The sequence below is a fragment of the Gymnodraco acuticeps genome, unplaced genomic scaffold (assembly GCF_902827175.1).
Source record: "Gymnodraco acuticeps unplaced genomic scaffold, fGymAcu1.1, whole genome shotgun sequence".
NCBI classification, from domain to species: Eukaryota; Metazoa; Chordata; class Actinopteri; order Perciformes; family Bathydraconidae; genus Gymnodraco; species Gymnodraco acuticeps.
In genome coordinates, this window is record NW_022990403.1 from 53,412 (window position 1) to 66,578 (window position 13,167).

General features: G+C 41.8%; 1 protein-coding gene across 2 annotated transcripts; it reads right to left on the bottom strand.

Annotated features, from left to right (window-relative positions):
- Positions 1 to 1,002: 1,002 nt before the first annotated feature.
- Positions 1,003 to 12,077, bottom strand: LOC117551816 (gamma-enolase-like). 2 transcript variants are annotated; one of them, XM_034224872.1, is made up of 13 exons: positions 11,962 to 12,077; positions 11,283 to 11,368; positions 10,998 to 11,093; positions 10,808 to 10,866; positions 9,063 to 9,132; positions 8,812 to 8,945; positions 7,483 to 7,705; positions 5,823 to 6,020; positions 5,205 to 5,281; positions 3,524 to 3,648; positions 2,806 to 2,914; positions 1,705 to 1,763; positions 1,003 to 1,558 (listed from the first exon to the last, which is right to left on the bottom strand). In XM_034224872.1, exons 2-13 carry the CDS (start codon positions 11,365 to 11,367, stop codon positions 1,489 to 1,491), a joined length of 1,305 nt encoding a protein of 434 aa, XP_034080763.1. In that variant the 5' UTR covers position 11,368; positions 11,962 to 12,077; the 3' UTR covers positions 1,003 to 1,488. The 2 variants fall into 2 exon arrangements, with proteins under 2 accessions (XP_034080763.1, XP_034080764.1); XM_034224873.1 differs by lacking the exon at positions 11,962 to 12,077 and adding an exon at positions 11,771 to 11,934.
- Between the last annotated feature and the right edge of the window lie 1,090 nt (positions 12,078 to 13,167).

Consider the following 13,167-nt stretch of genomic DNA (forward strand, 5'->3'; position numbering starts at 1 on the left):
TTCTGTCATAACCTCTCAGGTTTTCACTCAGATGTTTGCAGCAGGAATGACCTTCACCTTTTTCTGCAAGATTCCTGTACTTCTTTTTTGTAAGTGATGTCCAACACCTGCTGTGATATCAATATTTAATGTGAGCAGAAGTGGAACATGGTTGAATGTTTCTACTAGAGAGAAGTGCATAAGGTTTTCTTGCTTTAACCCATATTTAATTCAGTGATTATTCATCTTTTAAAGAGGCCTCATTATGCTTATTTGTGTTTTCACTATATAACACTCATTCTTCTGTTGGCTAGTGCTTCAACAAATTGTACGTGATAGGGTAAGGGATGGGACATCTCTAAGCGTTTGAACAATTGCAACAGAGCCTGCCAGCTAACCAATCAGAGCAGACTGGGCTCTGGTTTCAGACAGAGGGTGATAAGAGGTGCTGCAGCACAGGCAGTATGAGAAAGGAAAAGAGCTCTTTGAACATTAAAGGTGGGGAAGGTCATTCATTTCAGAAACACTTGTTGTTATATTCCATGGAATGCTCTTAACATCCCGATAGCAATGAATACATTAAATGCTTTGACAATAAATACATTAAAAAAACATGTCATCTGTGGAAGCCGTGGTAGCCTACTGTAAAAAGCACGACCAATCATCTGAGCCGGCCCGGCTAAAGTAACTGGATGGCCTACCTGCCTGTCAGCCTTCCATTTGTGCACAAACTTATCTCGTGCCCTCATGGGTCATGTGCGCGTTCGTGTGTGTTGGAGGAGGGGCTCTGTAAGGAAGTCTGAAGGAAGGGGCAGATTTTTTCCGGCTGAGTACTTTCAAATTCTAGCGCACTCAAGCTGGTTTCTCCATTCTTACCTACCCTACCTTTAAAGCATGGAAACATGTCACAGTAGATACACTAATACATATGAACCTTATAATTAGCATAATAGGGCCCCTTTAAGTAAGAAGAACAAATGACACAGCAGAGCCTCCACTTTAATAAACAATTGCACAAACATCTTTGGTTCAAATGATTATGTTTCCATTTCTTTATTGGGTACAACCAGACAAAGTGAGATACAATTGTGTAGCAAGCTGCTGAAGGTTGAGGAACAGGGAGAGGAAACATCAGGGCACAAAAGATCAAAACACATCTGCAGTGACGTGAGTGAAAAGGAGACAGAGAGAAAGAAACTAACGAGTGCATCAGGGAAAGTGCTCGCTGCCAGGAGGTGAAACACTGATTTCTCTCCTCCAGGCTTTGTTCAGGATTTGCTGCAACAATCAATTCAAGTCAATCACTTGCTGAAGCGTATGGTCAATAGCTACAGTGCATTTCAGTTATTTGAAAATGATTAGTCCTAATGCTTTTAATCGTGTCTTCGTGAGGTTAAAGCTCTGCGGAAACAAGTGTGATCATTTCATTACTATGTGCCCGTCAGGGAAATAAAGTGTGATTGATATGTTGAGCGTGCTAATTAGCTTGTGTGCTAACGCTAATGGCACTTAAAGGGCAGTGGGGTTGCGAAAGTTGTGCCCAGCAAAGCGAGCCTGGTCACCCAACTGTTCCTCAATCCTGAGAGGAGGAAGAAAGAGGAGGAAAAAGGAGAGAAATTAAGAGCAGGCAGATGACTGTGAAGGAGAAGAATAGGTAGACACAATGTGAAAAGGAAGAAGAAGAGAGATATTAAAGTGGCATGAAGCTAATGATTGAATATTCACCTCATGAGCTGATTGTATTTGGCCAGACGCTCTGATCGACAAGGAGCTCCAGTCTTGATCTGGAGGTAGAAACAAATATCAAGAATCGCAGAGTAAGACATTACAAACCCTTGGTATTTGGAAAGCAAGAAACACTCATTTTAACCATCAAGTGATATTTCCACAGCTTTTAAATAAATCACGGATGTAAAATGTCAAAAATAATGGCAGCTATTTCTAAAATGTCACATTAACATTTCTAGACCAAAAGTATTCACTGTAAATAGAGAAGCAGCCTTTTCTAGTACCAGCATGTTGTAGATGTAATCAGCGAATGTTTGTTTTTCTTAAGATCCGATTGACAATATTGAATTTTGGTGTTCTGTGGACTTACTTCAGTCATTTCAGAATTACAGTGCATAGTTATTTTGTGATATATCTTAAATAGCTAAAAAGGCAATGTCATCCTTCCATTTATTTTTTATTCCATTTCATTTTTATTAATCACTTTAACATTCTTGCACAAGTCTTACTGTTTTTTTGTGTGGTCTTGTTTTCCAAACTGTGCTGTTGCATTGTTTAGTTTTATATTGTGTCATTAACGTAATGTGACGAAGACGAAATAATGAAATGAAATATGTGTGTGTGTGTGTGTGTGTGTGTGTGTGTGTGTGTGTGTGTGTGTGTGTGTGTGTGTGTGTGTGTGTGTGTGTGTGTGTGTGTGTGTGTGTGTGTGTGTGTGTGTGTGTGTGTGTGTGTGGCCTAGCATTACTATACTTGTGGGGACCTACATCTGTTTACAAAGTCACGTGTGGAGACTCGCCTCCCTTATGGGGACAAACTGGAGGTCCCCATGATGGGAATCATTAATTTTAGGGTGAAGACTTGGTTAGGTTTAGGGTTAGGGTTAGGCATGTGTTGGTTATGGTTATGGTTAGGATAAGTCTCCTGGAAATGCATGTAAGTCAATGTAATGTCCCCTGAAGTGATGTATACATGGTGTGTGTGTGTGTGTGTGTGTGTGTGTGTGTGTGTGTGTGTGTGTGTGTGTGTGTGTGTGTGTGTGTGTGTGTGTGTGTGTGTGTGTGTGTGTGTGTGTGTGTGTGTGTGTGTGTGTGTTACCTGTCCAGTGCAGAGACCGACCACCAGGTCAGCTATGAAGGTGTCCTCTGTTTCTCCGGAGCGATGACTCACCATCACTCCCCAGCCGTTCTCCTGAGCCAGCTTACACCTGAGAGGCAGAATAGATACACACAAATATGTGATGCATGCTCTCTAATGGCAGGCATGTTTGCATACTTGAAATGTTTATTAAGGTTATAGTAAATTGTATTTTGATATATTCATTTATTATAACATATAAGAGTTCCTTTCATGTTCTTTTAATTGTGTGGTATTGCAATATTATTATTTCAGCCCCTGTTCATTCATGGCTTTGTTAAAGTGTTACTTTGAGACTTGAAATGATTGCTTTGAGACTTATCTGACATAAAGTTTGTACTTATTTCACCATAAGAATTGGTGTTTTTGACCAATAACTCATAGTTTTTCTGACCTCGCATTTCATCTAACCTTGTTTTCTTGTACCTTGGCTATATGGATTAATATTTAATCAAATCAAATCAAAAATGTAGCATAGCCCCATCACAAGAAATGCCTCAAGGGGCTGTACAAAGCAAACAAAAACAAGATACAAACGTCATAGCGTAAAAATGATAAAAACATCATACAATATATGTCTTTGTCTATGCATCACACACACACACACACACACACACACACACACACACACACACACACACACACACACACACACACACACACACACACACACACTCACGCCTTGATGGCCTCGGTGACGGAGCCGATCTGGTTGACTTTGAGCAGCAGGCAGTTGCAGGCCTTGTCGTCGACGGCTCTCTGGATCCTGCGGGGGTTGGTGACGGTCAGATCGTCTCCCACCACCTGCACGGTTTATAAAAACACAGTTACCGACAGATTAAAGTGCACGTTGCTCCTCACAGTGTCAGGTCCACGCTGCCCAGGAAGTCTGTTGTCGGCCTACGTGTGTAAATCCAGGTCATCTGTATATTTCTGGTTTATTTCTATTCCTATTTTGAGATGTTTATATTATAGAATTGTTTATTTCTACTCTATTAATTTGTTATTATGTGCAATGTCTTGTTTTGTTTTATGCTGCTGCAACACATGTTTTTGTTAATAATTAAGAAAGTACATCTCATTTTATCTTAGTTACTAATTCACCCCCAGATAAAAAGTAAAACGTTTTTTTCTTACGGCATTTTCTTAAACTGATGTTTAACTTTATTAAACCTAACCTTTTTAGTGTCTTCCTTGCTGCTGTAAAGCAGGGGGTCTTCATCGTTTTTCAGGAAAAGGACCCCTTAGCTTGAAGGTCCCATGTCGTGGCCATTTCTACTGATCATAATTCCATTGTTGAGGTCTACTAGAATAGATTTATATTGTGCTATTTTCCAAACTCACATTGGTTTCTCACAACATCTCTGTATAGAATGTGTATTCACTCTCTGTCCTAAACGGCTTGTTGGAGCTCCTGCCCCCCCCCCCCCCTCCCTGTGAGCCCAGTGTGCTCTGATTGGTCGGGACGTTGCAAAAGGTTTATAACGCTGTGAGAATGGGTCTGCGGGGAGTATTTCTCCGCCATCCCAACTCGTCTATTACTAACCAGGGAGCTCAATGCAAGTCAATGGGACTCCCTGTTAGCTGAACATTTACGCTAAAGGTCCTGGTGTGTGAGGAGCTCCGCGCATTGGTCCATTTTGGATCCGGGAACCGCATGACGTCATGCGGTTCCCGGAAGAAACAAATGGAAAAAGATAAATCTCCAACGAGGCGTTCTGGGGCAGCATAGACAGGTCTTTTCTGTGTTAGAGTTGTACTCGCTACAGGGTGTACTTTGAGGCTTTGTGACTGCAGACTGTTTACATGCAGAAAAACCGTCATAACACACAAGGGGACGGGTAATAACCAGAAAAGCATGACATGGGCCCTTTAAAGAGAGATTGAGCAGGAATTCCCTATTAAATGTATAAATGGAGTTGCATATTAAACTAGACCCAGACAGCAACTTGCATGGTGGTCTGAAATGCCAGATGGGGGCATTAACATTCATTTTTATAGTGAATACAATAGTAAGAAAATGAAATAATAACTATTGAAAGATTAAGATTTATTTTGAATTTAACATAAACTTTGATTATTTTTGGGCCCGATAAGCCTTTATTGGAGAGTGAGGGTGTTGAAAGAGGAAGATAGAGGGGACAACATGCGTCAAAGAGTCGAAGCAGGATTCGAACCTGCGTCTGCCGCAGCTGTAACCACTGAGCTTAACCTTAGAGTATGTTTCTTATTACTTGTTGTTGGAAATGCCTTTGTTGTGGTCTCATGTACCACTACATTTTCCCATGTTTCTTTTTATGCTGCACCAGAATTGCGCTTCTGGGACAATAAAGCTTTATTGAATTGAATTGAAAGCGTACCTGGATTCCCACTGAGGCTGTGAACTCTGACCAGGCCGGCCAGTCGTCCTGGTCGAAAGGATCCTCAATAGACACCACTGAAAGAAAGACAGATGGTTTTAAAAAATAATGTCTAATAACACAGCCTTTGAGACCCCTTTGTTATCTCTACAAGTCAATAGCACAAAGCAGCGGTGATATAATGCCTTGAAATGCACTCACACACAAACACCCACACAAGCAGGAAGCACACCATTGACGGGGTAAAGAGCCACATCAGAGGAGGTCCCTGCTTGCCAAATGTTCGCTGTAGCGCATAATTAAAACCTCTTTAACAGCCCGGGAGTCAGAGGAGACATCCAGCTCTCTTGTTCACTTAGTTTCCCCATAAAAAAAGGTAATGAAAGAAATATGGCAGGCGTAGAAATATAGAAAACAAGCTAGTGTGTCCATTTGCTGATAGAAATCCAATCAGATGTTAACAGTGATGCGGTGTTTCCATGAGACCTGTGCCAGGAGAAATATTGTTACTTTAAAGGTCCATGATGAATTCTCCCCTCTGTGTAACTATTCCCAGCTGTGAGAGTGTGTCTGAGACATGTTGGACTTGTTTCAGGACACACACACGAGAACACACACCTGGGTAGTCCTTGATGAAGCCCTGGTAGATGCTGGCCAGCTCCTCTCCGCTGATGTTGCGAGCGGCGTTGGGCGGAGACTTGAAGTCCAGGTCGTACTTGCCCTCGCTGAAAAACTCTGACGCAGCGACGTCCATCCCGATCACCACTTTGTCTGTGAAGCCCGCTTTCTCTATGGCTGTCTTTATCAGCTCCAGGGCTGACGGAGAGAAGCAGAAAGATGTCAAATCACAGGCTTTTAAAGGGGGGAGTTTGCTTGTTTTGAAGTAGATGTATGAGGAAATGATTATTAACATTCAGGGTTGTTTCCTACAGTAGATGTTGGTCGCTAAACCCCCAGCTCTGGGAAGGAGGAAGAAGTACAGGCATGGAAGCTAAGCAGATGTACCGATGTTGATGTAGATATGACGTCTCCATTGGTTAGTTTATTTGTGTTTTTTCAGACTTGGGTGAATACCAGAGATGGAGTACTTGAGTCCTGGACTCGGACTCGAGTGCCAATTTTCGAGACTCGTGACTCGACTCCGACTCGCGCACTGATTGACGCGACTCGGACTCGTGAATTCTCGCGCACAATGACTTGGACTCGGACTCGTGAATTTTTACCCCCACGATGACTCAGACTCGACTTGTACATTGATGCTCCGACTTGGACTCCGACTTGGACTCTGACTCGGACTCATGAATTTTTCCCCCCCACGATGACTCGGACTCGACTTGTACATTGACGCTCCGACTTGGACTCCGACTTGGACTCTGACTCGGACTCAACTACGACTCTCCCTAGGTGACTCGGACTCGGACTCATGAATTTTTCCCCCCACGATGACTCGGACTCGACTATGACTCTCCCTGGGTGACTATGACTCGAAGAGTGGTGACTCGAGAGTGACTTGGACTCGTGAGTTGGTGACTTGACTACAACACTGGTGAATACTAACAAATTCTTAAAGACACCTAACCCTGACAACAACAACAAAACGAAATGATGGAGGCAGCGATAGGCCAGAAACCCCTGTGCTCTGCGAGGTAGAATTACTATTTATGTCAAATGAGTCGTGTGGTTTTTAGTAAGCAATAACAATGGCTACAGTTCCCTGTCTTAAAGTGCAGTTTGACAACAAGGTGCAACTATTATAAATACAGCATAAACGTATGTGTGTTGGAAAGAGATTGTAAGGAATGCTCTAATGTTGGGATAAACTATGGATAAGAGCCTCATACAGCCCCACTTCAAAACATCCAAACAATCTCTTCAAGGTAATAGTAATAAAGCTTTATTTATATATAGCACTTTTCATACAACACATGCAGCTCAAAGTGCTTTACAAAATGACACATCAGAAGTTAAAAAGAAATTCCCCTCAGATTATTTGTTAAGAACTTTGAAAGGTACATGAAGCAAATATAACATTTGATCAGGTTAATAGACACAAGGACTGTATGATATTAAAATAAAATACAATAAATAATCTCTGACGGATAAGACACAAGACAACTGAGTCGATGCAACAACATAACATATAAAGCCCCATAAAACAAAGTGAACATATAGGTACAACAGAAATACAAATAAAAGATAATAGTAAACAAATTCATTCTAATAAAGGTTAAACGATTAAGAAATAAAAAAGAGAATATTTAACATTTTCTTTGCTTACCTTCCCTGTTCTCCTGTATGTTTGGGGCGAACCCTCCCTCATCCCCCACGTTGGTAGCGTCCTGACCGTACTTCTCCTTGATGACGTCCCTCAGGGTCTGGTAGAGCTCCGCCCCCATCCGCAGAGCATCACGGAAAGACTCCGCCCCCACAGGAAGTACCATGAACTCCTGCATCGCCAGCCTGTTCCCAGCATGGGAGCCGCCGTTGATCACATTGAAGGCCTGAGTGAGGGACCGATAACACAGATGAGATTGAATTGTGTTTGTAAGAATAGAGGGGTGCAGGAATGAGTCCTGCAGAAATGAGTCAGCATCTTAGCACTTCTGGGTTCCCTTGTCTTGCAGGCAATGGTTTTTGGTGAAAATAAGGTCTGTGGTTGACACAATGAGATGTTCACGTTTTGTTCGACATGAATGTCTGAAGCTTCTATGTGTCTTAAAAAGAGAGTTTTCTATCAAGTGACTAAATGAGACTACTAAAACGTCATCACACCAAACGTTAGCCATCTTTAGCTTAGCAGTGGTGACGCACACGTGGCTGTAGTTCCTTAGCCTATTGTTAGCTTATTAGCTTTAGCTTGTGGTGATTGAACAAAACATCTAAGTAGCATAAACGTGTGTTTTCCACAGATCTTATTTTACAGCTATAATCCAATATCCAATGGAAAAATCGTATTGGCTTCATGTCGAGTGACCCCTTGCACCGCCTACTTCGTGGTCAAGTAAGCCAGGGGTGTCAAACTCAAGGCCCGGGGGCCAAATCCGGCCCTTGACTTCATTTTATGTGGCCCCACAAGAGCTTGCAAATAATATAATATGTTTATTATACGGTTACATGATGATTTACAGAAGCACGTAGCCCATAAACTACATGTCCCACAATGCATCTCAAATTAGACTTTTTTCTCAGAATTAGCCTTTTTTTCTTCTAAATATGCCTTTTTTCTCAGAATTTGACTCTTTCTTAAAAATGTTACTTTTTTTTAAACGTCACTTCTGTTTTTGACTTTTTTTTTCAGCTTTTCTTTTTAAATCATTTTGTGACATTCCCACTGAAGAGACTTGCAATTATTTGCCCCAGACTTCTGTTTTCAGACGTATTAATTATGAAGTTATTACCCTATCCAATAATAATCCAATGCAGAGGCAACAATGTAATATAATACATTATTTTATATATATATATAAGTTACAACCGGCCCTTTGAGTGCAGCCATAATGCTGATATGGCCCGCGATTAAATTGAGTTTGACACCCCTGGCCTACACAGATGCATCATCACTGCACCACTCCTTTGTATATTTTCTCAGAATAAAAAGAGGACTCACAGGCACTGGGAGGACCAACTCTTCGTTTCCTGCCAGGTCAGCGATGTGGCGGTACAGGGGGACGCCTTTCTCTGCAGCACCAGCTTTGCATATGGCCAGAGATACTCCCAGAATAGCGTTGGCCCCGAACTTAGCTGGAGAGAAAACACAACACACAACCCATGGGTGCTGCAGGCAGGGACCACTGGTGCGGAAAACACGTGATAACACAAACATGCCATCACCACACATGAGATGCCAGCGAGGCTTACATTTGTTTTCAGTGCCGTCCATTTCGATCATCATGTTGTCTAGCTTCTCCTGCTCCAACACATTGATTCCCTGAGAGAGAGACAACATGTCAGAGACCTTCACCATGCTGTTGTTCAGCCATGTTATGCTTTAAAGGTGACATATCGTGCTCAGTCAAGGTCATGCTGTTATTGTGGGATTCTACTATAACAAGTTTACTTGCTTTAACCTTTTCATCAATCTTTACTTTTTTGTTTTATATTCGATTGCATTTAGGCTTTATGATATCCTTCACAGTAGACATTTGAACATATAAAATTGCTGATCAACACTTTCATTGCATTTTGGATGATTTAGTCAACTTTGTAACACCATGGTGTTCCCGCTCAAAAATGACCGCCATAAAGAAATGGGATTAGTAACCATCCGGATCGGATAAAACACACACACACACACCCACACACAAACGACCACACTCACACACACACATACTCTAGATGTGTCCCCCCCCTCTTATGTGCCCAATCCCCCCATGTCAATCACACCTGGCACACGCACATGTTCAGTGTCTATTCTTTGTATATTTACTGCAGTTTTTCATGTATACCAGTAGTCTGATACAATATGTACAGTGTGAAAGGGTGTTAAATGAAATTTGGTGATGATTAATGGTTTTTGTGTTAATGTAATAGCATTTAAAACAGGACCGGTCAAATTAAGGGGGGGGGAAACGAAGACAATAGGAGGGTTAATGTTCAAAAAATACATTTATTTTCTCATACTGTGAGTCTAAATATAGCTATATTCACCATCTGTCTGAAACGCTCTATTTCAGAGCCTTTCTCTTTAAGCTAACAAATGCCCGATCTGCTCTGATTGGCTTTCAAGAAAAATAGCTTTCTATCCGTTTGTGAAGATACTCAGATTGGGGCAGTGTATTCTAATGAGCCTGCCTTTTATCTTAATCTTAACAAAGAGTCTTAATTCATTTTAAAGACCCGATGTATACGCACGATAAGCAGGTGAATCTTGAACGAGGGTTCAATTAAAGTAAATGACAGCGTCACAGGTCATTTTCATCTAAATCACATCCCGCCCGGTCCACTACAGACTCAATTATTCAATAGTTTATGCAAAAAAACTGCGTTGAAAAACTAAAACATGATTCCACGGTCAAAAACGTGAAGACTTCCAACATATTATTAGCGTACGAACTCCTTTTGGACATGCGCACTAAAAGATGTGTAAAGGCACTATTACCTGTTATAAATAATAAAATATAGCATAGCAACAGAAGTTTAGTAAAAAGAATCAGCCTTAATGTAGTCTACGATTATCAGTAAATACAAAACTATACAAAAATGGAAATATTAATTTAAATGATATTAAACAACTACATTAATCTGTGATACCAAGAGAACATTTTCTCTCAAGTATGTGCGTCATTGGCTCTTACAATGCATGTGACATAAGGAGGATGGCCAATTCTGAATTGCTTGCTGAGTCATGTTTTCTGACCAAGGACGCACAACAAAAAGATTGTTTTATTGCTAAGGGTGGTTTGAACTCCATACTTTGTACAAACATGGGTATAACTACACTTTATATATACTCATTCTCAAAACTTAATATGTGTTTTTGTTCACTGGGCTTTCTTAAGTCCTTGTGCACATACTTCAGATACAGTATGTGCACAAGGACTTAAGAATGTTTCTTTTATGAATTGTCCTCTTTAAATCGATCATATTTCTGCACTGGTACTCACAGACTGGATGAGGGCCGGTCCAAGGGTGTCATTAATGTGACCGACTGCTTTGGTTACACCTAGCGCAGGAAAATAGAGATATGTGAGTTTGCCATCTTTCATGTCACAAAACCACAGACTAAAATGCTCATGGCAAAAGTAGAAGAGGAGAGACAGAAGCACAGAGGACATGTCTTGGTTAAGTGTTCACCTTTGCCCTTGTAGCGAGTTTTGTCTCCATCACGGAGCTCCAGAGCCTCGTAGATACCGGTGGACGCACCGCTGGGCACTCCAGCCCTGAACACACCTGGAAAAGCCGTTTTATCTTTGTAAGTCGAAGGTTTAAAGGTCAAGGAGGGTAAGAGAAAGCTTTTTTACCCTAACCATGATGCTTTTCCAAAGTTAACATTAGACAAGGTACACTGTCAAGCAAAAGCACAGCTGACAGAACAAATACAAAATAAAATGAATGATTTTTTAATGGATTTTTCTGTACCTTTGCCAGTGTGCAGATCTACTTCCACAGTGGGGTTTCCCCTGGAGTCCAGGATCTCCCTGGCAACAATATTAACTATAGACATCCTGCACAAAAAAGAAAGAAAATAGCTTTATTTAAACATTTGTGCTATACATGACAACGCAGTGCTAATACACCAAAATGTATCATAATCATCTTATTATGTAGGGTTGTTAAGAAAAAGGATGAGCGAGGGATTCGGTGTACAAAGAGACAGATGAAAATAGAAAATAGCCAATGTCAAAAATGCATTTCAATTAAGCTAACAGCCTCAATTTCCATCAGTCACAAGGACTTCACATTCTCTGCCGAACATTGTGATGATAGTGACGCAGCCTTAGGGATGACAGCCTGTGGAAAAGATGCTAGCACACACACACACCCACACATATACACACACCCACACACACATATACACCTCCGTTACACAGAGAAAGAAACATAAATCAAAAGCTAATAATCCATACCTATTTATGAACCTACTGTCAACCTGTTCCGGACCACAAACCAGTTCAATTTCTCTGCTGATTCAGGCAGTGACAGAGAATGAGGACCAATGGAGGGATGAGACGGTGAAAAAACACAGAGCAGGAGGAGATGAGGAGGAAAAAAGGAGGAGGGATTGAAGACATAATAGATCAATCTTTTTCAACATTACCTGCAGAGTGTTGGAAGCCTGCTGGAGAAAGCGAGAGGATGTGGGCGAATGAGAGGGAGAGACAGAGGGACGGGAGGTGGGAGGAGAAGGGGGAGAAAACGTACGACACACAGGGGGGGAGGGGGAGGTGTGAGTCATTGGAAGATGCAGAGAAGGGAGGGGAGCCAATGAAACGAATAAAAAGAAAGAGGAAGAGGGGATGGAGTATAAAAGCATTTGCATTTCATTGATTTAAAGGTCCCCTATTATATTGTTTCTCATCAATATATTATAGCTCTCAGATATACAAAACATGTCTCTGGATTGTTTGGCTCCAAACACCAAACAGATCATTGCAGCATCCCATAATCCTCTCTGTTTCAGCCCTATTTCCAAAGTGCTGATTCTCTGTCTGTTAGATGAAAATAAGGAGCCATTCCCCACGCCCCTCTGAGAGATATTTGGTTAAAAAGAACATAATAGGCGCATTCACACCGCAGTACTTTTCCCACAAAGGTTCATCAGAACTCTTTAAGGGGCGGATCTACTGGGGTGGCATGGGGTGGCAACTGCCACCCTAAAAAATAGCCTTGCCACCCCAGTTGGCAGCTTTGTTTTGAAAGAAAAGTTGTGGCTCATCGGACATTTATGAGAGAAAGTCTCTAATGTCCGAGTGCAAGTGAATGCAGCACAAGACGCGAGTCTTGTAAGTTGGTTGTAACCCCTCCCCCGGCCCTGGCGCGTGCTTGGAAATATGATTGGTGGCGATTTCATTTAAACGGGACGGCGCAAAACGAGAAGCATTCGGACCATAGATTCGGACCCAAGGAAGGAATGAGGTATTTGCGGTCTTCAATGACAGAGAAGAGACTGTCAAGTTTGGCTGTACTCAGCATGGAATCAAAACGGACTAAAGCTTTGGATCTTAATAAGTTTATGAGGCGTTTTGCTGAACAAGATGGTAATCGCCGTATTCAACTGTATAGGCATGCAGAGGCGTGGGAAGGTATTTTGAGTGGGGGTGGACTCCGCTGTATAGAAAACTGTAGTTTCCATAGTTTCCCCACAGCAGCAGACGCACAACGGACGTCTGCTGGCGCATCATAAACACGTCGGACTGTGAAAGTGCAGTCGGATTCTCAAAGCACTCTTCTCCTAAGTCCTTTTGAAATCTCCTATCCACTATCCCTTAACCCCGTGACGTTTCACACAGGTCAAGGAATAGAC

Coding starts and splice junctions, on each gene's coding strand:
- LOC117551816 (XM_034224872.1), bottom strand. CDS start 11,367: ATGTCTATAGTTAATATTGTTGCCAGGGAGATCCTGGACTCCAGGGGA. Junction 2,915..3,523: donor GTCACCGAGGCCATCAAGGC/GTGAGTGTGTGT, acceptor TCTGCCTCTCAG/GTGTAAGCTGGCTCAGGAGA. Junction 1,559..1,704: donor AAATACAATCAGCTCATGAG/GTGAATATTCAA, acceptor TCCTCCTCTCAG/GATTGAGGAACAGTTGGGTG.